We start from the raw sequence: 25,092 nt of genomic DNA on the forward strand, positions 1-25,092 counted from the left end.
TAAAAAAAAATAAAGCACACGGGACGGCTCATTGACTCACCGAGTTAGCCTATCTGCATCTCCCTCTGTTCAGCTCCTCCACACAAACGCGCGTACGCGGCAGCAGGATGCTTGCGAAGCAAGCGCGGCTCCTGCGGCCATGCGTGCTGGGCGAGCGCGCCAGCAGCTCGATGCGTGCGAGGCTAGGGCAGCTCTGGCGCGGCGCCGCTTGCGTTTCCATGTGGCCGCGCGGCAACTCTTCACATTCTTGATCCTCCGTCCCGTCTCCTCCCTCCACTAGGCTGCCCGCTTGCTCGTGAGCCTGCCGAACCGATGGCCTCCACCCTTCAGCAAGGCAGCAAGGGAGTAGGCTCTAGTTTGTTTGCATCGGTTTCCATGGTGTCTGAATCAAATTCCGTTCTGCCTAGATTCACGTTTTCTCTGCTCAAATCAATCTCCCCCTCCGAAATCCACAATCAGCACGAATCGGACTTTCGATTCTGCGCCCCCGCGATGGCCTTCGGGTCTAGCGGTCGGACAGCGTCTCATGTGGCACAAATATGCAAGGCAAGAAACGACTCCGCCGGCACGGCGGCCTGCGGGCGGACGGCGAGCTCGCACCACGAGCGGCAGGGATCTGACAGCCCGCGCGTGCGGGGTGGCGGCGACTCCGACGGCCTGCGCACGAGGCGAGCGACGACTCTGGCAGCTCGTGTGTGCAAAGCGGCGGTAGCTCCGGCGGCCTGCATGGCGAGACGAGCGGCGGCTGCTACGGTACGGTCTTCGTCGGCCCACCCCTCTCGTTGGGATAAGGTCTCTGGGAGAAGAGCTCCTTGTTTCCCTATCCCAATCCACATTCATTTCCCTATCCCGCTACCCAAACATGGGATGCAATCTATCCCACCCCTCATTTCCCTATCCCAGCCCCTATTTCCCACTTCCCAGACGCCACCTAACTGAATTGCGCATTCGGATCTCGTAAAATCGAGCCGGATAGCGAGAGTGGGAGCGAGGTTGGGGGGTAGGGGGCGGGGCGTCTGAAGCCACTGACCGCTGTCGCCGATGAGGAGCAGCTTGGCGTGGTAGTCGTAGTCGGGCCGGGGCGGGGGCCTCTTCGGCGGCTTCCCCATCCGCGAGCCCTAACGGCGACTCCGCACCTCCCCGCGCGCAGCCGCGTGAACCCCCAGCGAAGCACGGAGCAACCGCCCCCGGCAGCGGCGAGCGAGCGACAGTCAGATCCGGACGGGCGGGGCCGCGAGCCGGATCGGGGCGCGTCCTCGGCGGTCGGAGCGGACCGGCGCGGCGGCGGTGGAACGGGGGCGGGCGGGCGGCGGAGCGAGAGATTGCGGGATCGGGTGCGGCGTGGTGGGAGAGAATGGAAGAGGTGTGGGGGCGGCGCGGGGTGGACTTTTGAGCCGTGGACTTTTTGAGCCAACCGCGTCATGGCCACGTGGGGAAGTGACTCCGTTCGTGTTCCACACTTCCGCTTCCACCTTTCAAAATAATAATAATAATAATAATAAAAAGCAGCGCTGTCGCTGGGTTTGCCGAGCATCTCGCCGCCGCACACAACGCCTCTAGCATCGCCGGCCGCGGCTCGCTCGTCGCCGTCCACTTGCTGTTGTTAGCCTCCTGTGGAAGATTATGTGCAGTGTTTGCTCTTCCTCTTGCGGTGGTGCGAGCACATGAACATGGCCGGTTGACTTCCCCGTGGTAGTGTGGTAGTGTGGCTGTGGCCGTCGCTGGGATCCTCGACGACGGCGGCGGCGGCCCATCGGAACCCAAAACCACTCCGCGATAGCAGACGGCAGGATCCAGATGACGGAAATGAGCGAGGTGCGGTGGTGTACGGCGGAGAGCGAGGCGCGGCACTTCGGCGGCCGTGGACGGTGACGAGCGAGCCGCGGCCCACGATGCTAGAGGCGTTGTGTGCGGCGGCGAGATGCTCGGCACACCCAGCGACAGCGCTGCTTTTTATTATTATTATTTTGAGAATGACGAGCAGACGCGCAAGGATTATTTGTGTATGTGCTGTACGTAGGGACCAAATCCTTGTTTCTCGATGTGAACGTCGGATATTGAACGAACGGCCAGCAGCAATCTACCTCACTCTGAGGTAGCTTCAATAACTTCAGAGGAACCGGATCCTTTCCAAGCGCCTGCGTGTGTTTGGCCTAACTCATTTGAATCACTCAACACCTTCTTCTGCTGTATTTTTTTAAAGAAAGAATCATTCAGACGATTTCTTCTATAAATTGTAGCGTTTTGACTTTTCCACGATCATAGATGTTAATATGCACCTGAATATAGGATACGCCTAGATGCATACAAACTTCTACACACCTAGAAAAATCAAAACGACCTATACAATTTAGTTTAGTTTAGGACAATTTAGTTTAGGATGAAGGGAGTAGATTGCTATAGCCTATAGGCATGGGAAGCAAATACATATGGAACTAGTGGTCACACCATGAATTCGAATTTATCTAGTTTTCTTTTGGTTTAATTCACAAAATGAAAATATATCCATGTACGCACCAGTCTCAAACTGGCGATTGCTCATACTTACGCATCACAAAAACAGAAGTGCGCGTGAACCTTTGCTTCCACCGTACATGCGCAAAGAAATGTGTGCGCAATGCTTTTGGTCATAACAGATCAGCAATACAGGTGAAGAGAACAAACAAGCGCATGAACAGCTGCAACGTGTTCTCGATAACGTGTTCACATGTTCAAAGTCTCCTAAATTTCAGCTCCGTTTCCCAGGTGGCAAAAAAATCATTTATTCCGCCATTCCCTCCATTTCAGTAGCAGATATAAATTCCATCATCCATATCTGTAAATCTGGAAGGAAAAAAAAGAGGCAATTTTAGAAAATAGAGCAAATCTAAATTCAACTAAACATATCATCCCAGCCCATGTTAACTTGACAAACACACTGATATGATGCTGAGATATCCATCGCCACACTTCAGCTACAAAGTTCAGTGCATTTCCCAGGCACAGGAACACGACCAAAAGGGAGTGCTCGTCTAGATATACATGGTCTAAACTGAGCAAAAGCTTTTACAGCAACTGAATTCCACAACTAACCAAGATAATCCACCATAGTTCAAAACTCACCGATCACCAAAATTGACTTCACCATTTCAAAAAAGCATTTTTCCCGTATCACGTTAGCTGTACTTTCACTTTCCCAGGGCATAAACAGGGAAAACCAATGTAAAAGGATCAATCGTCGTCTTTCTTCGGCTTCCGGTAGGTTTCCTCGATGTGCTTTGCCAGAAAAACGTAGGTGTTGAATAGCTTCTTGACGTTCGGAACGTTGTAGTTCTGAGCTATATAGACACCGCATCCCATTCCCACCAAGAGAGTGAAGCTGCCCCTGAATAACCCCATTGCGACGAAACCTAGCAACAAGAATAAAATGGTTATGTACAGTCAAAAACTAGATTCCAATGTAAAACATAAATGGCTACCAGAAAGCAACACAACTGAAAATGGTTGTGATCATACAGCAAGAGCAACCTATTTGCTGTAGAAGGTGCCACAAAATGGTATTGCTGTCCAAAATGGCAGGCTAGTTAAGCAAGCTATCACAGTGACAGACACAGTATCTCCAACAAAACTAGAAACATAACCTATCCAAGCTTTAAGCTAGATCAAAGAAACTTAAACTTTTTCTACAGGCACGATTTCACAAGCTTTCTAGAATGACACTTCATATCCAAGATTTGAGACCTTCCATAATCGACAACTGTAAGTATCCATAATGCATTCAAAGGACAGTCAAGCTTGAATTGCCAAGGCCAGGCATGTTCTGCCAGACTGCCAGGGTGGGTATTGCAGAGGAACACACCCAATCTTGCAAGGGCACCAAATTTGCACTCTCAAACCAAAGGTATGCAAAGTAGAGCTGCTTGGCAAAAAAAATAGAGTTCATAATCAAATGCAACTCTTGCAACTGAAACTTTTAACATATCTTAGGAAAGATGGACTACATATACAGACAACAAGTGCCACTAACCATGCCTATCTTGCAAGTACACCAAATTTGTACTCTCAAACCAAAAAGTATGCAAAATAGATCTGCTAGGCAAACATAGATTTCATTATTAACAGCAACTGTTACAACTGAAATTTTAAAGAAATCTTAGGAAAGATGGACTGTATAAACAGAAAAGTGCTTATTTCTCAAATTACCTAAGATTCAGGACACAAAGTGCATCAGTCCAACGTTTTCCTACTTACAGCATCACAATCAAGAGGAAGAACACTAGCTTTTCAACATGGACAATTGCAGTACCCAAAATGGTCTTTGTAGTTATACAACTTGAAATGCAATGAATGTCTGCTCCTAGATATCCAGCTGCCATTATCTTTGAAAATTGAAAATCCACCATACATCGCATTTCAATCAAACTAAGATTTTGAAAAGAATTCATAGGTTTCAAGCCAGTGTTTTCTTGATAAATATTCTTCTGTGGTACAGTTTTTCCCTATAAAATGATTACTTCAAAAAATGAATTTCTAGTTATAGGGGTTGGAAATTCTTTTAACCTATTCCATGTGGTTATACCTGTATATTATTATGGAATACTCCATTGATGTATACCCGTTTTAATATAACTGCTGTAAACGTCATGCTAACTCTGTAAAAGTTAGGCACATGGCATTTCTTAGTTTTAGACAGACAGTCAATATCATGGTAATCAAACATCAGGCATCAAATCAAGATCAAGCATTGAACTGTTACACAATAATGTGTTTAACTGTAGAAAGACAACATCATTTTAACTCCAGTGACATAAGGCATCTAATAAACCAATAAACACTTTGAATGACAGGATTACTCAGCACTACAATGAAACCCATAAGGATCTCAAAAGAAAACAAAGCATGGAGGTGGTGACCAAATCTAATGGACGGATTTCAATAGTGGATTGAAAGTAAATGAATCCATGACTAAAAAGAATATTCGATCCAGTAACTAACACATTTTTTGCACTAATTAGACAGAAGAGTATAAAAAAGAAGATTCTGATTTCATTGCTCAAAAATACCCCAAAGGAAATTTAATCAAAGTGAAACCAATCCAATTAGTTAAGGCTTTCTTGCCAGCAAAAGAAAGCTATGGATGGATCTCCTGTCCTTTGTAGAGTCTGACAAGTTTAAGGTGGTGCTTTGGTGGAAGGTGGCAGGATGCCTTTCAGCAGCACTCGCAAAGATCAAGTCAGTGGAGATTAGTAAGCAAGGCTGATATTGGGGCAGCCAGGAATTGAGATTGAGAGGCAGCCGTTTATTGATTTAGAAGTCCATCTACCGCCACATTAAATGAACTTTGCCCATCATGGTGGAGTTGGCTAAATGTTAGAACTCTTAAAAAGCACCACCATGCGATGACCACAAATATGTGTGGCCTTGTAATCCCCATAAATTCCAATGTGTGACTTTGATACAGCTACTTTCTATCGTCAGAACAAGGACCAGTCTAAACTTGGTTCAACAAGAGGACCAGCAGAAGAACCCAAAAATAAGCAAATGCGGAGAAATTCACAAACCCAACCACTACAGGGTTCTCAACTTTCAGGACAGGTAGCAATGCGCATCTTCAACATGGGGAAGCATAACTACGAAAAAGATTCGCACGATCTCTAAATCCCCACCAAGCCTCACCACCTCTTCAGTCAAATTGGATGCTGAAAATTTAAAAGTTGAACCCCAGATTTTCTAGAAAATAAACTGCGGTTGCACTAGTATAATTGATCCTGCGCACGCGGAAGGGAATGAATAGCCCAACCAAGCCTCGGAGGAACGGATTGGATTTCTAGGGCGCCACCCAGTCCACAACTAACTGTATAGAGAGTAAGAACGAGGAGATTCGGAACTGGTCCAGGACTAAACCAAAATCCTACAGGGTCAGAGCAAAGCTTGGATTACTCACCGGCAGAGGCAGAGTGCCGATCTAGGTCAGCGTGGACGGATCCCCGCGCCGCGCAAGCCCAGCACCAGCAGAGGGTGGGGAAGAGGATGAGAGCGACGCCAATCGACCGGAGAAGCCTTCGGTGGGAGCGGAACGGCCGAACGGGGCTGGGGACGCTCCGCCGTCTCGAGTCACCGGCGAGCGGCAAGGCGACGGTGACGCTGAGGCGCAACTGATGTTGGGGGCGACGGTCCGGTTTGGGAAGACGTTCGAACCTTCCCGACCCCCTTTTTGACGGCTCGTCGACTGGGTGGTGGGTCGAAATCTCCAGCCCAACTCGGCCCGGCCTAATATTATCAAAATTTATCTCATGATGTACGGCCCACTAGGTACTGTAACTGCCCATCTGTGTCTCGTCTTCGACCCGTTCATTCCTGACTGCACATCGCGAACAGACAAATTCACACGATGATTTTAATCGCACGTGTACTTCAACCCTGGGATCCATCCATGCAACGTATAGAAAGGGGGGCCATAGTTCATAGTGCATTCACCCCTAGTTACATACTTACATCATACACAAATGACAAACCGCTAGTGCTACGCTAAGCTGCCACGAGTCAAATGTAGTGCAGTGTAGCGTCCTCCGATGATGCACGGATCGAGGAGCTTCAGTTCATCCAGAAGAGAGAGCTTCAAAGCTGCTGCCTTTTGGTTTTCCTCAGAAAGGTACAAGGTTCTCTTGAGCACGTCCCTGCATGAGAAAAATCACAAAGTCAATAACTGTGGTGCAACAAAGTTATTAAAGAGTTTGAAGCAACAAAGTTTCCATAAGCAAACTAGTTTCCTATTCGGATTGCTGAAAACGAAAGCAGAAGGGGCCTGCCATCCACGGAAAAATGCACCTCAATCTTGTCAGTAACTCTGTTTCGTGAGCAGCCATATCGTGACCCCATCTTCTTTGAGTTTCTGCCCGCTTCTCTGCTTCTCAAGCTCTTTCTGGCTGGAAAGCTTCAAATGTAAATAAGTGGCAGCAAGACATACCCTATAGCTTCACAAAAGATGAACGGAGGCATGCCCGCGACATAATACCTCGAGAAGATAATTAGATATGCCCTGTAGCTGTAGCAAGAAACTGAGTCATCTGGGACAATGACATAGCTCGGTGCAAGGAAAGCTCGACATGAATCACATCTCTCTCCAATCTTGTCAAACCGCACATTAAGCTTTGGGGCAAGAGATATTTTGATCCATGTAAGTGGACATAGCAGGGAAAAACTAAAAAGAAACAAAACATGTAATTGTTCAGATGGAAAGCAAGACAGTTATGCAAGTGATCCTCACAAAGGAAGGAGATCTCAAATGTTCAGGAAAAAAAATACATATACCTGACCCTTCAGCGATGATGGTGCACTGAAGCTCTCCGCAAAATCGTATCTTGAGCTAGCTGAAGATGCAGATCATGGGATAATCTTAAAGGAACGCACTAGTAGTCAAACATTTGTCAGGTGCTATCTCTACAAGTTGCGCAATTTGTCACCAGAAATCATTAGAGCAAAACTTTCACCAGAAATCTTCACAAGAACAACTACCAGACTTGAAATGATGAAACCGATACAAGTCTCGAACAACTATCTCTCTATCTGCAGCTCGGCTTATAAACTTGATTGCCTCATGGCAGTCCTCGCAAACACGCAGATTCTTGAAGATCCGAAGAGGCATCCCAAGCGGGTGGCTGATTATCCCAAATGCAATGGCAAGCCTCTCACTGTGGAACTTCAGAGTTGTTTCTCTCTGTTCCTCCTCAACATCATGTACAACAAGATCAGTTCTACTTGTGTACCCCATTTCCTTCAGCCTCTCCATCAGCTTATCCAAGTAAGCATAGATTTCAGCCGATCTTGGGTGCGACACGTCCCCTGCAACAAATGTATGCACAGCATTCTTCAGATGGATCCAAGATTGACCTGGCTGCTTCTTGACTTTTCTTTCCTGCATTAAACTTCTTAGCTTGAATGTGTCAAGCCATTTGCTGTTGGTGGCATACATGTTTGACATCAGCACATATGATCCAGCATCACATTGTTCTAGTTGAACTAACTTTTCAGAAGCCAATTTTGCGTAATCCATGTGCTTGTAAAGTCGACAGGCTGACAGCAATGTCTTCCAAACAATAGCTTCATGGATGTTGTTTTCCTCAATGAAATTCTTTGCCTTGTCGAGCAGTCCAGCTCGACTGTAAAGATCAACCATGCAATTGTAGTGCTCGGTGCTTGGAACAATTCCATACTCTTCTTGCATAAGCTTAAAGTAGTGCTCTCCGTCACTGACCAATCCACTATGGCTACAAGCTGATAGAACAGCGACAAGGGTTACCTCATTCGGTGTAATAGTTTCCGCTTTCATTCTATTGAAGATCTCTATAGCCATTCTTCCTTGCCCATACGATGCATAGGAGCACAACATTGTAGTCCAGACAGCAACATTCTTGGCCTGAGCACTGTGGAATATCCTCAAAGCATCTTCAAGGCTACCACACTTCGAATACATGCCAATCATGGCAGATGCCAATGGTGCGTCAAATCTGTGGCCCAGCTTCTCAACAAATCCATGCACTTGCCTACCTTGCTCAACCATCCCTGCATTTCCACACGCTGCAGCTACACTGGTGAGAATGAACTGCTCCGCAGGAACTCCTTCACGTAGCATCCTGCGGAAGAACTCAATAGCTTCCTCCTCCCTGCCATTCTGAACATACCCGGCGACCATCGTGCTCCATGCAAATTTTACGTCTCCTATGAACCATGACCAGCAATCAAAGATTAACAGAGCAGCCTCCATTTCACCACACTTGCAGTACATGTCCATGAGAGAGCAGCAGACAAATGCGTCATCCTCCAGCGCAGCCATCACCAGGCGACCATGGAGCTGCCGGCCCAGGTCCAGCAACGACAGCATGCCAGCCAAGGCAAATGCTGTGGAGTACGTATAGTGATTGAACACAACCCCAGCTCGCACCATTTGCTTCAGACGATCCAATGCCTCAGCTGCGCACCCGTTCCGCATAAGGCCGCTGATGATGGTGTTCCAGCTCGAAGCATCCTGTGACGGCGACTCGTCGAACAGCCGCATAGCCGCCAGAACGTCTCCGCCCTGCAGGCACGCGCTGAGCACGATGTTCCAGGAGACGGCGTCCTTCTCGGCCATCGCCCCAAACGCCCGCCTGGCGCGGTCGTGGTGACCGCACTTGGCGTACATGTCGAGGACGGCGTTGCAGAGCACCACGTCCTGGCGCACGCCGCTCCGCAGCATCCACCCGTGCACGCGCCTGCCGGACTCCACGTCGCCGAGCCCCGCGCAGCACCGGAGGACGCCCGCGAGGACAAAGGCGTTGGGCGCGGCCGCGCCGCCTCCGCCTCCGGCCAGCATCTCCGCGAACGCGCGCATGCCGTCCGCGTGCCTGCCGCCGCGCGCGCAGCCGGAGATGATCGCCGTCCACGCCGGCAAGCTCCTTGCAGGTGTTCCGTCGAACGCCCTGCGCGCGTCGTGGAAGCCACGGGATTTGGCGAGGCAGGCCAGAGCACAGCCGCGCGCGCGCTCCCGGGGCGTCCCATACAAGGCTGCTTCTTTCGCCCTTCCGAGGAGGTCGCGGGCGCGCGGTACGAGCCCGCCGGAGGAGGGAGAGGAGAAACTTGGCGGCGGCGAGAGCGGCGCGGCCGCAGCAGCTTTCCTCGCCGCGCGGGCCATCAGCGGATGCGCCTCAGAGAGTTCTCCGCGCCATCGACGAGGTAGGGCGCCATTTTTTCCGGCTTCCAACAGCCGCCGCACCTCCGGAACTCACGCACGGCCGCCGGCGTCGCGCCGCCTTGGTCTTGGTGGGAGAGTTGTGCTTTTCCGAAGCGAAGGGGACAAGGTGCGGTGTGGAGAAGTGCGCTTCGATTGAGGGGCCTATGTGCAAAATGGAAGAATGCATCGCACGGCTCTGGAACTCTGGTCATCTCTGGCCGTTGGATGCTACTTTTCGTAATAAAAAGAAAAGTGAGGGGCTCTTTTGGTAGTTGCTCCTCAACGCCAGGCGCCAGCGTTGCGTTGTATGTCGCCAGAGGCGACAAAAATCAATGATCTCGCCTACAGGAACGGTCCAGCAAGCGACCCACTGCTGACCCACCAGGACGTCATCTTCCTCGGTGTCTCTTCATCGCGTGACGCCGCCAACCCTTCGTCCTTCCCAGCGCCACCTCCTTCTTCGTTCGCCCCGCGCCGCTATCCTACCTTGTCTCCGGCACTTCCGTCGCCGGATTCGCTATCGCCGCAGCCCTAACCCGGCTCCTTCTATACCCATAGTCTCATCGGGGTAGCTCAGATCCAACAACCCCGACAACCCAAACCCTAACCGGCGATGTTGAGCTGCTACAACGTATGTGGACGTGTGTAGAAGATGATACGCAGAGTAAGAAGATGGACGGCTGGAAGTATCGTTCGCGCATGTCCCACTTAGCAGCTTGCCTAGCGCGCGTAGGCGACCGATGATTATCTGTCGCATGTACAGTCGCTGGCGTGTTGCGAGCCCCTTACACAGGAAGAAAAAAACCCACGAAAAAAAATCCCCTCGCGTTTTGTTCTTCGCCGGTGTCGATTCCTCGCCGCTCTCTAATTGTGTCGTCACCGAGGCTGCCGCCCTCGATTCGTGCCATCTCCTCCAACGTCCAGTCGCGGCGTGACGAACCCGCGCTGCTGGATGATGCTCCCCGAGGGCCGCTGCCTCCACCCCCACCAACCCGACCTCCGCAGCTACACCCGCTTCCTCAACCTCGACCCGGGGGCCAGGTTCGCTCCCGGCTCCCGCTCCTTGAGGACCACTAGGCCATTGACTACATCAACAGCCTCCTCCATCCTTTCACCGGCGACATCGCCGAGCTCCCGCCGCTGGCGACCCATTGGCATTCCAAGGCAAACTATACGACAATGTACACCAGTTCCTCCAGATTGACCCACCTGTGCAGGCAGTGATGAACGCAGCCCAGAAGCTATGGGGCTCATCTATCGTCTTCTTCCTTCTTTCCTTCCTCTTTCTCTTCTTCTTCCTTTCTCTTTTCTTCTTCCTCTCTCTTTGATCAAAAAAATATTAGGGGACCTTGGGGGCCTCCATGGGCTGTGAGCCGGTGTGCAACCTCCACAGTTGATCGGCACAATCCTTGTATCCAAGTTCCGCGATCCTAAATATCTGGTAGAATGCGATTGAGAGATCCTGGTGCTTAGCTACAGAGGTGCATCTATGTCGCGAATCCTAATTTGCAAACTCGCGGACCTTGTGCTGCAAAGGTTTATCCCAATAAGAAGCATAGGAGACAATACCTTGTTGGTGGGAGAAAGACGCATGAGCGTATCTTCTATGGTACTGTCTACGTTAGGGGTGACAATGTTGTCTGCACTCATCCAAGAAAAAGGCTATCTTGCACAGTACCAACTCAGCAGTGGAACCAGGGGCCTGTTCGCTTCAGCTTATAAGCCGGCTGAAAAACTGAAATGGCTGATTTGTTGTGAGAGGAAAACACTGTTCGGTGGCTGATAAGCCGGCTGAATAAGCTGAAGCGAACAGGCCCGATTAGAATTTGCAAAATATTTTTCACTATTAGTCACACTGTAATTTTGAGTTATTTAGTCTTTGCTTTAGAGAGAGAAGCAGGCTACTCTTCGCCATAGCCATCGTGTGTAAACGACTCACACGTAACCAAAAGTGCGATGGACGAAGAAGGTACTAAGCCCGCGCAACGTATATACATAGCAACTGGATGGCGGACATGACCCTATTCATGTATAATTACACATTCATGCGTTGTTATCCCATCTTGCAAACCCTCACGTAACCAGTGGCGGACGCAGGCCAACTACTAGGGGGCTCATGTACCCATCCTTCTTCCTCCTCCTCCTCTCCTTGCTCTTTCTCTTCTTCTTTCTCTCTCTTTCCTTATCCTCCTCCTCAGTCTATATATGGTCAAAGAATGTTTGGTGTTAGTGTGTGTGGGTGGGTGGGGGGGGGGGGCGTTTGAGCTCCCCCTAGCCCGTGTGTATCCGCCCTTGCACGATCTCGTCCATGCACGACCTTGCGATCGCCACATTATTACACGAGAGAAGAATATGTCACATCCATTCACAAGTTGAATCATGAACGGCCCTTATTAGTACTAGTTAGGGCACAAATTTGAGCTCTTTCAATCATAAGGGGCAGATCTAAAGGGGAGGCTAGAGGCACTATCGACATAAGTTGGCTAGTGTTGGAGTAGGTATTTCTTCAACCTATAATCTTTCTGCATTTGGTTCTGTACAAACGCGCACTATGCTACTATGCTGCAACTATTGACACATTTTGCCTATTTGAATTTAAAGGAAGTTAATTAAAGAAGGGACGTGGCTTTGGCAACTCTTGAATTCATGGATGTATCTTTTCCCGGTATAGAGCTCAATGAGAAATCCAACAAATCGAAATTCAACTAGTGAAGATTTGTAGAGGAGGTCAACTGTTGAGTGCGGCTATTCAGCCAATAAGAAAATATTTTTGGGATAATTTCCAGTTGTTAAATATCAGAAAAATCAGTATATATTATAAATGGGTGTCAACTAACGTGTTGCCTTGAAGATTTTGAGATTGTCGAATTAAGGAATGTCTAGTTTGAATGGACTTAGGACCCGTTTGTTTGAGCTTCTTGGAAGCTTCTCAACAAAAAATTTAGAAGCACAAACAATAGCGAATTTCTAGTGCAGCTTTTGAAAAGCTAGGAGCTTAGAAAAACTGAATTTTTACAAAAAACTGGAAAGCTCAATTTTAAGAGCTTTTCGTAGCTTTTTGAGCTCAGAAAGGGCCTGTTTGTTTGAGCTGCAGCTTTTGAGCTTTTCTAAAAAGCTGTTGCTAGCTTTTTTTTTCATGAAAATCCAACATTAGCTTTTAGAAGATGCGTTTAGTTTTTTGAACTCAAAAAGTTACGAAAAGCTCATAAAACTGAGCTTTCCATATAACTCAGCTTTTCTGGGCTTCCAGCTTTCCGGAAGTTGCACGAAAATTTCGCTGTTTATTTGATCTTCTAGCTTTTCACGTTGAGAAGCTGCCAGGAAGCTCAAACAAACCGACCCTAAAGGTTGATCATGACATTGTACAAGTTATTGAAGCCCATGATAAAGAAGCCATCCTGATTCAAGAAGTGGCACTGCCTGTACTGGACACAAATGCATGCATACGAGGGTGTTTATTTCTTTAGTCGCTTCTAAAATTCTTATCACATCAAATGTTTAGAGACTAATTAGGAGTATTAAACATAGACTAATTACAAAACCAATTACACAGATGGAGACTAATTTGCGAGATGAATCTATTAAGCCTAATTAGTCCATGATTTGACAATGTGTTGCTACAGTAAACATGTGCTAATGATGGATTAATTAGGCTTAATAGATTTGTATCGTGAATTAGCCTCCATCTGTGTAATTAGTTTTATAATTAGCTCATGTTTAGTCCTCCTAATTAGCCTCCAAATATTCGATGTGACATGAATTTTAGTCCGAACTAACTAAAGATCCAAACACCTCTATGTAACCCTCGTTTTTCTACAAGTTTGCATGTACTACAAACTATGCAGGCCAACACATCGATTGGGTTGTTAGATGATCTCAAGTTTGGTCCATGTGCGTGTACCGTTCCAGGAAATGTTTTGGTCTGAACGCCTGCTTGCGTTTTCGGTATTATAGCCTGTGAATATATAGTTACCATTCAGAAAAGTGCCAACGTGAATGGAATATTGTACTCGCAGTAAGCAGCCAAGCCATAATTAGCGCATAGCAACCACAGCCAGAAGTTCAACTCCGAGCACCCCTCACCACCCCCTGTTCGACCGGAGTCCGGCGCGGCCATACTCTCTCCTCCACCGCCATGGCGCCACCGTCGTGGCAAGGGCACGCAGCTGCCGCCGTCCTCTCCGCCTTCCTCCTCGTCATAGCACCGTACGCCGCGGCCATCGGCGTCAACTACGGCACCAAGGGCGACAACCTCCCGCCGCCGGCGAAGGTGGCGTCGTTCCTCGCCAACCGCACCCGCATCGACCGGGTGAAGCTGTTCGACACCAACGCCGACATGGTCCGCGCCTTCGCCGGCACGGGCATCGCGCTCACGGTCACCGCGGCCAACGGCGACATCCCCAAGCTCGCCACCAAGGACGGCGCCGCCGCTTGGGTGTCCGCCAACGTCGCGCCCTACTACCCCGCCACGGACATCTCCCTCGTCGCCGTCGGGAACGAGATCATGGCCACCGCCGACAAGACCCTCATCAACAGCCTCGTCCCCGCCATGCGGGCGCTCAAGGCCGCCCTCGTCGCGGCGGGGTTCCCCAAGATCCGCGTCTCCACGCCGCACTCCCTGGGCGTCCTCTCCGTCTCCGAGCCGCCGTCGGCGAGCCGGTTCCGCGACGGCTTCGACCGCGCCGTGTTCGCGCCGATGCTCGAGTTCCACCGCCAGACGGGCTCGCCGTTCATGGTGAACCCGTACCCCTACTTCGGGTACAACGGCGGCACGCTGGCGTACGCGCTGGCGCGCCCGGGCGCCGTCGGCGTCGCGGACCCCGGCACGGGGATCACGTACACGAGCATGTTTGAGGCGCAGCTGGACGCGGTGTTCTCGGCGATGAAGAGGCTCGGGTTCGGCGACGTGGAGATCGCGGTGGGGGAGACCGGGTGGCCGTCCAAGGCTGAGGACGGGCAGGCCGGCGTCAGCGCCGCCGAGGCGGCGGAGTACAACCGGTACCTCATCGGCGAGGCCGCCGGCGGATCGGGCACGCCGCTGATGCCGAAGCGAACCTTCGAGACCTACATCTTCTCGCTCTTCAACGAGAACCTCAAGCCCGGCCCCGTGGCCGAGCGCAACTTCGGGCTCTTCGAGGCAGACCTCACGCCGGTGTACGACGCCGGCCTCATGAAAGACGGGGCGAAGGCGGCAGCCGAGCCGGCGCCGGCGGCTACCCTGACATCCGCCGGATCAGGAGCGCCGGAGCCGGCGAAGGCTCGCAATGGCGGCAAGGCCGCGAAGAAACATGTCACGGAGGCGGCGGCGCCGGCTGAGACGGACGCGTCGGCGCCTGCAGAGACGCCCGCGTCGGCACCTGCGCCTTCGTCGTCGGAGGACGCCGCTTCGCCGATGGCCACCGGACCGTCACCGTCGGGGGTGGCGCCGGCAGAGGGCGATTCGACCGACGATGAGAAGACGCCGGTTCGTAGCTCTATTTCACACAATCTGATGATGATCGTGTGTAGGCAGGTGTCGAGGGAATAATTTCATCTGAATAATGCGTGCAGGAGGAGGAAGGAGGCGATGCTCCGCCGGCGGCCGCCGGCGAGTCGTCGGAGGCCGCACCCAAGGTACGTGAAACATGCATGACGACGTAACATTTGTCTCGCATGACTTGACTCTCGTTTTGCGTTGCGTGTAGTCATGCATGACCGGAAAATGATCACGACGCCTTCATGCAACAAACATGCTGGCAATGCATAGGGTTGCCATGAAGTCGTGAAGAGCATATAATCTGCTTTGATTTCGATTAGCTTTTGTTTAACCTTTCATCAGAAATCACTCACTAATGTAGTAATGTCTAATGCTTTTCGCTTTGTTGATGAAACTACTGGTCAGGACGGTGATGGCGCCGAGGGAAGCACGGAGAAGAAGGCCGACACATCGCCGGCGCCGGCCGGAGCGGCTTCAGCAGCCGCCGACATTCTCGTCCCCATCTCTTCCATCCTCACGGCTGCTCTTTCCCTAGCTCTTCACATATAGCTCTCCACAGTCCTGTTATTGTAGTAAAAATTAACGACCATTTGAATTAGCTGGGGGCATGTTGTATGAAAAAAAATTGTTGACATAGTGTTCGCCCCTTCTTCAGTTCCTCCCTCCTAAATGTGTATCTTTTTGTTTCTTCTGGGCGTTACATTCGTCAAGACGGGAGTTTTCACTCGTCCTGCTCGACGTCAAGTCCAACGCATTAGACTCGTACTTCCTCAGTTTCGTTCTAGATTTTGCTACGAATCTAAAATAACTTATATTTTGAAATGGAGGAAATATATCCTAAGCTTGATAACTCCTACGAGGTTAGGTGAAAGTATTATATTTGAATTTAAGTAACAATAGAACGCCACGGCTTGAACGACTGATTTGCACGATGGAGGTTAGACCATCACGGCCAAAGTAAGCTAGATTTAGAAAACGTGAAGAACTTGTAATTGCACTGACAATTGCAGTTGCAGCTCACTTGTTCAAATAAACCGGCTCAAAAGGGAATTATTAAGAATCGAACAGGTAAAAAAAGAACAAGAAAAACACACGTGCACGATTGACCAGAAGTCAAAGAAGCCGTGCTAACGTCTGATGTCGAGCGGCCCCACCTGTCATTAGCGCCCCTGCACAACGGACAGAAACTTGGGCCGGACTGTCCATGTCACGGCCCGTGCGCCCTCCGGCCGCCCCCAAAAGCCAGCAGCCTCCTCCCCAACCACCACTCCTCAGCCCGCACCGCACGCACGCTGCTGCGTCTTCCCGCCGCGCCGCCACCCCACCAATCCCCCCCACCAACTCCTCCCTCCTCCAATCCTGCTATTTCCCACCCGAATCCATCCAATTCCCCGCCGGAATCTCTTCGATCCACCTCCGCCTCCATACCCTCTCCCGGTGCGCTCCCGCTTCCCTCCTCTCGCCGCGCAGGATTTTTCCCGCGGGTTTTTAGCCGCCCCCAATCTGACCATTTCTCTCTCTCCCCCTCCGCGCGTGCGGGTCGCAGGAGGAGCGCGGCGCGGCGGCGAGCGGGACCGAGCATGAGCATGGCGTACTCCTGCGCGGGCGCGCGCCTCCACGGCCGCGGCTGTATTGGCGTCGCTAAATGCCGCCCCGCCGCCGCCCTGCTCGGGATGCGGGGCGCCCGCCTCCGCCCGACCGTGCGGGGGTGGGCCGCCGCCAGGGGAATCCGCGCCGACCTCCCTCCGCCGCCACGGGCGAGCGCGGACGGCGCGTTCACCTCTGGCCCGGCTGTCGCCGTGCCCGAAGCGGGGGACGCCACTGAGCAAGTGGCCGCGGCTGCTCAGCCGGCTGCGCTTCCGGATATGCACGATAAGGCCGGTGGCGCTGATGTTGATGATGGGGCGGGTGGGAATGGGGAGTTCCCGCCCGGTGGCGGTGGTGGGGACGGGGATAATGGTGGCGGTGGCGGTGGCGGCGGCGGTGGGGGTGACGGTGAGGAGGGGGAGGACGAGTTCGGGCCCATCCTGAGCTTCGAGCAGGTGGTGCAGGAGGCGGAGAAGCGCGGGGTCAGCCTGCCCAGCTTGCCCGCGGACATGGTCGAGGCGGCCAAGAGCGTCGGGATTCAGAAGCTGCTGCTGCTCAGATACTTGGACATGCAGGTAAGCAGTTTTCTCGTTGTTGATAAGGTGGTTCGATTGGGAATCCGCTGACATGAGTTTGCTTTGTTGGTTGGACGTGGAAGGCGTCCGTCTGGCCCCTGGGTCCTGCCATTAGGTCCTGCGCGCTTCTCCGGAACAGGATGCTGGTTGATCCTACATTCCTCTTCAAAATCGGGACGGAGGTAGGTCCGGTTTATTTGTTTTGACTAGTGTTGTGCATTGATATTGATGATTTTTTGTCGATATGACTTTGAGTGTTCTATGGGATATGCTGCAGATAGTTATCGATACGTGTTGCGCGACATTCGCGGAGGTTCAGAAGAGAGGGGAGGAGTTTTGGTCAGAGTTTGAGTTGTATGCAGCAGATATGTTGGTAGGAGTTGTTGTTAATGTAGCATTAGTCGGCATGTTAGCACCATATGCTCGATTCGGTGGCAGATCTGCATCAGAAGGTCTCCTTGGGCGTGTTAGGCATGCTTATGATGCCCTCCCAAGCAGGTGAGTTGTGAACAATAACGATTTTGTTTTATGTACACAGTTATTTACTTGGCATAAGTGCCATATGTTGATTTGTGACTTGTAGTTTCACCACTGTCATATGTTGACAATGCCGTTCATTTTTTTCTCATTAATGCTTTATACCGTTCATTTGAGTAATGCTCACTGAAGCTGATTCTTGCAGCGTTTTTGAAGCTGCAAGGCCAGGATGCCAATTTTCTGTACAACAACGGATTGGAACATACTTTTTCAAGGTAACTTTATGTTTGGTGCAATACTTACTAATTTCACCAGAAATGTTAGCAACCATCTGTCTCTTCTAATGCCTGAGGTATTTGCTTCGAGAACAGGGAATTTTATATGGTTGTGTTGGATTCTTTTGTGGTATTGTGGGACAAGGGATTGCTAATTTGATAATGACTGCCAAAAGGTAATTTTATTCTCCATGTACTATATTTGCTATCATGCAAATTCTTATCTTGTTCATGTTTTTGCTGTCACATCATGTTGTTCTGTTTAACAAACACATGTGGGCTAGTTTTTCTTCTTTTGTGCCAATGGACATACTTTAGTTGCATCCTGCCTTATGGCATTTACTTGCATGACCATTGGTAATCTGTTCAAGTAGACTGCAAATATGTGTGGACGGAGACGGACTAGGTTATACTAAGCTCTACATTCTACATCAAAAGAGGCTCTTTTTGCTTGCTTAATCAGTGTTTTAACTATTACCTGCTTTCTTTTCTGTTACTCAATTGCCAGGCGATAGCTATATAGACTGTTAGCACAAGGCATATTTAGTGTGCTTTCTGCACCTAATTGAACTGCAGTTTGATATAGTAACTAGCGATTAATGATGGTAGCATGGGAATTGCACCTTTTAATGGAGCTTGGTTGGGAGCTTGACAATATCATGTGCCTTTTGTGTTTTTCATGAATCATCTATGTGTATAAGTCAGACTTTTGTCCATAATAAGAGATTCAGGAAGATAATTAGAGTCAATAAGAATTGCCATACAGATGCAACTGTATAATGCTGAAAGGACATCCAAACATTGCAGGTTATGTCATCATGATTTAGGTTCATGCAGGACAGATAAAAGAAAGATCAGTTGCACATCCAAATGGAACACCTAGCTAATTTATTCTTCAGATTCTGGTTTATTATTTAGTCCAAAAAGGGTGATTGTGGGTGCAATTATGCTATCAGTTTCAGGGGTACCTAATCAATGTGAAATAATTTAAAAATTCTGATGATATACTGCTCAATATAATCTATGCATACATTTTGAAGTTCAAATTCGTAATGTTGAGAGAGTAACCACTATAAGAAAAAAATCTGAAAAATGATAAATCAAAAGTAAGATGAAAAGTATGAGAATTAAATGCTGCTAGAATGCTCCATAGACCACAATTTATTTTTATGAATTTTGTCATGTTGATTTGTTTGCTCAAACCGTAAGAGAGTCCTTGGTCACACATCTAATGGTGATGGAGGTTGATATCTCCCCAAAACTATCAGATGGACATATCCAAATGCTGATTTCAAACGTAGATTTGTTGTCTTTGTTATATAGGAGGTGACTACCACTTTGATTATATGGATACAGTAAACAGGAGGGATCACATGGCCTCTTAAATAGTTCATTCAATGCTCATGTAGGCATTTGCGTTAACTTACATTATATATCTCAGCTATATATTTCATTAAATCACTAACAGTTGCAGTAAGTTCTTACAATTGCTAGTATGATACCAAGTACCACCATGGTGTTTATGAACTATGTGAACCAGCTTATATGGAGTTTTCATTTGGTATTCATTCTGATATACAAGGAGACTAAAGTAAACTGATCTTTTCTGAACTTAGTTTCCTGATTTTAAACATACACAACCGTAATACTTTCCTCAAAGAACAAAATTCTTTTATCTTACTGTCCTTATAAAAATTATGATGTGTATGGTGATCAAATTTACCAATCTCTTCTCATTGTTTGTGTATTATTTGTGAATCTCAGACTTTCTCATTTCCTTCAAATTTGTACCGCAGGAGTGTTAAGAAGTCAGAGGATGATGTACCTGTTCCACCTCTTCTCAAAACTTCTGCTTTGTGGGGTAAGGGTGACCAGTCAGTTGGCCTATCACTATTTCATATCTGAATTATTTGCAAATGCATATTACTAGATTTATGCTTCTCTCATCCCTGTGAGGTTAAATAAAATATATGGAGGTTTCTGTACATAATTCATGAACTGAAATTACATATTTTGGTTCCATGGTCATGCACAAAATTTAGTTTCTTATGAATATACGGGTGTTAGTAGCATTGAGGTCGTCTCTTAAAAAGGAAAAAAAATGATCTGTTTCATTTAGAGGACCATCCCTGCACTCGCGAAGCTCCTGAATTTGATTGGCTCTTGTGCTGTATTTTAAGTTTTTCAAATGCTTATTTGTTTGTTTGAATGACTTTCTTTTGAACACTGATAGTGAATTAAGACTTGTGAAGTTATAACGAGATGTATTTTTGATCAAGTCAATGCCATTGTTTCACTGTTGACATTCATACGCATCTGTTTAAAATTTCCTGTGATTACACGGTTACAATTTATTCATATGCATCTGTTCAAAATTTCCTGTAATCATATGGTTACAACTTTCTGCTTTAGACTTGTACTAGTCTAAATATGCAGTTCAGTTAAGGAAGCTATTTTGCTGGTTCTTACTGAGGTGTTCTCATAGTAATAGGATTTGTTTTTTGACATTTCCTGATTGCATTTGCATCTAGTAAAGCTTTCTAAACAATGAATCGTTCTGATTGTTTCAGGTGTATTCCTTGGTGTTTCTTCCAACACACGTTATCAGATTATCAATGGACTAGAGCGCTTGGTTGAGGCATCACCTGTTGCCAAGCGTGTCCCAGCTGCTTCTCTGGCATTCACTGTCGGTGTGCGCTTTGCCAATAATGTGTACGGAGGAATGCAGTTTGTTGACTGGGCGAGAATGACTGGTTGTCAGTGAGGTGCGGGCTTTCATATTTTCATGGTGAGATATTATTCCCTTTTTCTTTTCATAAATGCACGCGTGTCTTCTCTTGATGTAGCCAATAAGCTGTAGATGTATATTGCATGTAATGTGCCAACTCCATGCTGAAAGCTCGTATGCTTGTTATTGCAGTCACCATTCGCAGTGATGCTGCCGCGTGCGGTCTGCTGTTTGTGTTCCACCCAAACTCGTCGAATTTTCACCATCTCAAGTCAAATATACATGATATCAATAATTGCTTCGGGGTGCAGAAGATCTCAAAAATAAATGTGGTAGCTCCTCATAGTGATTCTGAGATTGAGTGGGAGCTAGCATTAGGAGTGTGCTTAGGCAGGGTAGAGCCAGGAAGAGATGAGATTGTTTGTTTTCGTGCTGAAGATGTCGCCATCTTGATTTGGATAGCTGGATCTGTTTGATTGAAATGACTTTGTCTCCATAGCATTTGATGTGTCTGGCTATATATCTTTGGCAACATAGGAATCAAGATTTCTTCCTCTGAACAGGTGGCCTCGAAGGTGACTAGTGTCGAGTAAATAGAAAGTGAATTTACAACAGCTCCTCTCCTGCCGTGGTCGCCTAGAAACTACGGCGTGGCTGCCACCGACGCTCGTGTTCATGCCGAGTGTGGCCGGCTGCTGGCCATTGAAGTAGATTGATCCGTATGAGGACGCTGACCCCGCGCTATACAGACGCCGGTGGGAGCTTGAGCATCCCAAGCGGATGAGGAAGGTGATTTTTTTTATTTTAAACATTTTTTAAAGATATTTTTAAAAATAACTTCTCCCTAACTTTATTTGCTCTGCGTGATCCTTTTGGTCGCGCTGTGCGCCGTGGCGTGGCAGTGGACTGCCACTGCCACATGCAGTGGCGCAATAGTGGCACCACGCTGGCGCGGCGAGGCACATGCACAAGCTTGTCGTGCTAGAACGCCTGGCGCGGTAGAGGCTACGTCTAGACCATCGCACGCCCTTCTCCTTCCCTCTCCCTCCTTTCTTCTAGCTGTTGCTCCTATTCGAACCGGTGCTCCTCCTTGCCATCCCCTCCCCTCCCCCTCCCTCCCAATCATCCGACGTTTTGGGGTGGGATAAGTAGGGGGAATCGATCCCCGTGTCCTTAGGAAGGTATTCCCCCACTTTTTCCCTTATTTTACCTTGCATTGCATAGATATTTGAACAACTAGGTTAGTCTAGGGTTAGGGTAAGATGTTGAATGTTGAATCAATGCAAGTTCATGTTGATAGATCGGAGTCGCAGTACACTTGTAGGTATCATTCTGCCCCTAGATTTGACGTTTAGAAAATGTAACATATGCTTGATTTGAGATTTTGATAATGATTTAGTTGGAGGCATGCAATATAGATGAATAACGTAGATGGATAATGTAGATGAATGATAGAATTGTTGTTATCGTGGTTAGCCCTATTCGTTGGCAACACAATGGTATTGTTGAAAAATCTTAATTCGTGTTTGGTCACTTGTTGTGTAGGTGTGATGTCAACGACCGGGTATGAATACAAGCGACGCATGGGCTATATGCAGTACCCAAGTGAGTTAGATGAGGATGCTTCCGTACCTCCAGCCCTTCCTGTTCCAGATTGTAGATGTGGCGTGCCAGCCGAGGTGAAATAATTAAGGCACCATAAAACCGCAGGAAGAGCCTACTATGTGTGCAAGTGGAAATTTGATCCTATGCCTGCAAGCCCTTATTATTTTTTTAGTAGATAGATGGATTCGAGAAATATGGTCCTAGGATCCGCCTATTCCATACGACAGAACGAAGCTTGAACCATAGTATCAGTTCAGACATTGGGTTCCTTCTCCACCAAACCCACCTCCAATGATTGAAGAGGAGAAGCAGGAGGCTGCCTGCAGGCGTGTGAGGGATCGTCGCTTGTGCAAGTGTAGAGTTGCTGCTAAGCTTATGCGTCCTAACATTGGGGTTCCACCTAAGTTCACTCCATTTTTTCGATGCTCGCTAAAGATACATGTAAGTTTTGTACCATAATGTTACAATCTTCTGCAAGTCGCACTTATATTTTTGAGATGTAGCATGTAATCTTGTCATTCTAAGTGATTTCAATGAGTACATCCATGGCCCTAGGTCGTTGTGGCTAACGAAGGAGTAAGTGCGGGAGTTCGAGACTGGAAAGGCACCATGGTCATGTGAATCATATCCTAGTGATAGATACAAGTGTGGTATATTGGCTACGCAAGGTGTGGCACTTCCGAGCTTGGCTATGGTTGGTTCTGTAGCAATGCATATGGCGAGATTTCTAACAGTTTCAAGCATTTTTACAGGAGGGAAGGACATGCGATTAGGAAGACTTTTGTGGTCTCCATGATCTAATATTAAAGTTGGGTCGTACATTGGAATCATGGAAGTCAAGAGAAACACAAGATTTGAGAGATAAGATTAGGTCCAAGTATGATGTGCCTATATCTAAAGTGACTTGCTATGGGGAAAAATATACCAAGATATGGTTCGCGAGACTGGAGTGAAGCCTAAAGGACTTTATGCGTCAAAAATTCTTATTAAGTATTGGAGATGGAATAGAACCAAGTATCCATAGCCTCTAATTGAAGATGAGAGGAGAGAAAAGAGGAGGAAGTTGCAGGATGAGAGGGAGTTGGAGATACAGAGGTTGAGGGAGGAGCGAGCTCGCACAGGTTTTGTTGTTCCTAAGGGTTCATGGGAAGAATATTTTTCAGCAGGTTGAGGTAAGGAAGAGGAGGATTGAAATGGAAGAGTTACAAGAAAGGGCAGAAAAGGCACAAATAGAGGCGATGAAGACACTTGTTGCTGACTTACCTGTTGGCATGGCCTTTAGCAAGCGTGACAAGTGCAAGGATGGAGAAGAAGAGAGGGCAAAGGAGGCATAGATGGAGGTGGTCAAGACACTTGTGAGAGAGCTGCCTCATTGAAAGCCTACATCCATTTGTCTTTATCCTCCATTTCACCCTTTAACCATTGTTTAGCCTCATCGTTCAAGTCCTTCACAAGGTCTTCTAACTTCTCATCAAATTCTTTCTCCGTATGTACCATGCATAAAATCTTCAACTTCCCAATTACTTTCTTGTTCCTTTGGCGACGCCACATATTGGCGGCAAAGTGCCTCGTGCACCACCTATGCACAAGCAGTGGAAAGCCACCCATGTGGTCATTTGCACAATTTAGGAGGCCATGGTGACGATTTGAGATCATACATACTTGCTGTGATGGTCCAAGTACGTATCGGTGAACGAGTTTCATGAACCATGACTAACTGTCGTTGTTCTCACTCTCAGCCAAGGCAAAAGCTAGAGGCGCAAGCTGCTATTCTGGATCAACAACAACAACCATCATTAGTGTACCCTTATAATTTCCGGTCAAGAATGTAGCATCAACAAATATCACAGGATGACAATGTTGGATAGACACATGGGAAGCACAACAAAAATCCTTTGGAGGACGTGCTTATAAACACCATTGTCAGGTCACATCTTGCCGGACGTGTAAGAGAACCATTTAATCCTGGGATTGTAGTAGGATATAGTGGTGAGGATCCTAGGAACCATGCCATACGATTCCTTCCAGTCTCCCCAAAGCAGTGCAACGACATGTTGTTTCGCACACCATGCCTTTGAATACTTGACACGGTATCAACTAAAGGCGAATATGAACTCCACGAGAGATGGCACCGATGTCTCGTTGTCGACACGGACAATGCCTAGGATGCGCCGCCCAAGGTACGTAGCTGTACACTGTGCGTGCACTCGCTTCGGCTAAGAAGAACTGCAAGTATGAGGTTGCACAACTTTTGAAATTCTCCATTGTCCCGTGCTTCTAATTAGGCGCGACCATACATGCCACATGCATCCTTACTTGCACATGACATCATACCTTAGGTTCTTGTCAGAGTGAACTACACTGAAAGGCCTATGTAACCTCACTGCGTAGTCAGCCAAGAAAAAGTTGAGCTCCTCAAGACTGTTGAACTTCAATCCCTTCTTAATCATTGGATTCTCATTATAGGGTATCCCTTCCAAATTCCCCATAGTAGATTCACATATAGCTTTGTAGACCATGCTTATGTCCTTAGCATTGGGAATAGATGGGAGTTCGACATGACACAGATGGGAGTTCGACATGACATTCCTTCAACAATTGCGACTCATTAGAGGTGTAATCAAAACATTCGTCCACACGATCAATGTACTCTACACATTATGCACGTTTGTAGTGTTGAC

The 25,092-nt window shown here is 48.2% G+C and overlaps 4 protein-coding genes and 1 long non-coding RNA gene across 7 annotated transcripts in view; 2 read left to right on the top strand and 3 right to left on the bottom strand.

The window, feature by feature from the left end:
* The window catches only part of LOC101785433 (ras-related protein RAB1BV), an 18,644-nt gene extending 17,285 nt beyond the window's left edge, over nucleotides 1–1,359 (bottom strand). The window contains exon 1 of the mRNA XM_004955799.4: nucleotides 1,031–1,359. Coding sequence (XP_004955856.1) covers nucleotides 1,031–1,109 — 79 coding nt within the window. The 5' untranslated portion in view covers nucleotides 1,110–1,359. The remainder of the gene's footprint in view (nucleotides 1–1,030) is intronic.
* A 1,091-nt stretch (nucleotides 1,360–2,450) lies between these two features.
* On the bottom strand, nucleotides 2,451–3,171 carry LOC101785843. Its single transcript, XR_214603.3, has 2 exons — nucleotides 3,103–3,171; nucleotides 2,451–2,823 (listed from the first exon to the last, which is right to left on the bottom strand). It is a non-coding gene; the product is annotated as an uncharacterized LOC101785843 (long non-coding RNA).
* Nucleotides 3,172–6,371: 3,200 nt separating this feature from the next.
* Nucleotides 6,372–9,883, bottom strand: LOC101781680 (pentatricopeptide repeat-containing protein At2g03880, mitochondrial). Of its 3 annotated transcripts, none has more exons than XM_012843837.2 (4): nucleotides 7,291–9,883; nucleotides 6,995–7,128; nucleotides 6,808–6,905; nucleotides 6,372–6,656 (listed from the first exon to the last, which is right to left on the bottom strand). In XM_012843837.2, exon 1 carries the CDS (start codon nucleotides 9,647–9,649, stop codon nucleotides 7,466–7,468), a length of 2,184 nt encoding a protein of 727 aa, XP_012699291.1. In that variant the 5' UTR covers nucleotides 9,650–9,883; the 3' UTR covers nucleotides 6,372–6,656; nucleotides 6,808–6,905; nucleotides 6,995–7,128; nucleotides 7,291–7,465. The 3 variants fall into 3 exon arrangements, with proteins under 3 accessions (XP_012699291.1, XP_004959110.1, XP_012699290.1); XM_004959053.3 differs by having other exon boundaries at nucleotides 6,995–7,180; XM_012843836.2 differs by having other exon boundaries at nucleotides 6,808–6,913; nucleotides 6,995–7,180.
* Nucleotides 9,884–13,823: 3,940 nt separating this feature from the next.
* On the top strand, nucleotides 13,824–15,713 carry LOC105913730 (glucan endo-1,3-beta-glucosidase). Its single transcript, XM_022824260.1, has 2 exons — nucleotides 13,824–15,152; nucleotides 15,507–15,713. Exons 1-2 carry the CDS (start codon nucleotides 13,824–13,826, stop codon nucleotides 15,711–15,713), a joined length of 1,536 nt encoding a protein of 511 aa, XP_022679995.1.
* A 718-nt stretch (nucleotides 15,714–16,431) lies between these two features.
* On the top strand, nucleotides 16,432–21,366 carry LOC101782084 (protein RETICULATA, chloroplastic). The gene is made up of 9 exons (XM_012844217.3): nucleotides 16,432–16,601; nucleotides 16,711–17,326; nucleotides 17,410–17,508; nucleotides 17,604–17,824; nucleotides 18,009–18,078; nucleotides 18,175–18,254; nucleotides 19,875–19,939; nucleotides 20,649–20,866; nucleotides 20,999–21,366. Exons 2-8 carry the CDS (start codon nucleotides 16,745–16,747, stop codon nucleotides 20,840–20,842), a joined length of 1,311 nt encoding a protein of 436 aa, XP_012699671.1. The 5' UTR covers nucleotides 16,432–16,601; nucleotides 16,711–16,744; the 3' UTR covers nucleotides 20,843–20,866; nucleotides 20,999–21,366.
* The last annotated feature ends 3,726 nt before the right edge of the window (nucleotides 21,367–25,092 follow it).

This window comes from Setaria italica, chromosome II (genome assembly GCF_000263155.2).
Source record: "Setaria italica strain Yugu1 chromosome II, Setaria_italica_v2.0, whole genome shotgun sequence".
Lineage (NCBI taxonomy): Eukaryota > Viridiplantae > Streptophyta > Magnoliopsida > Poales > Poaceae > Setaria > Setaria italica.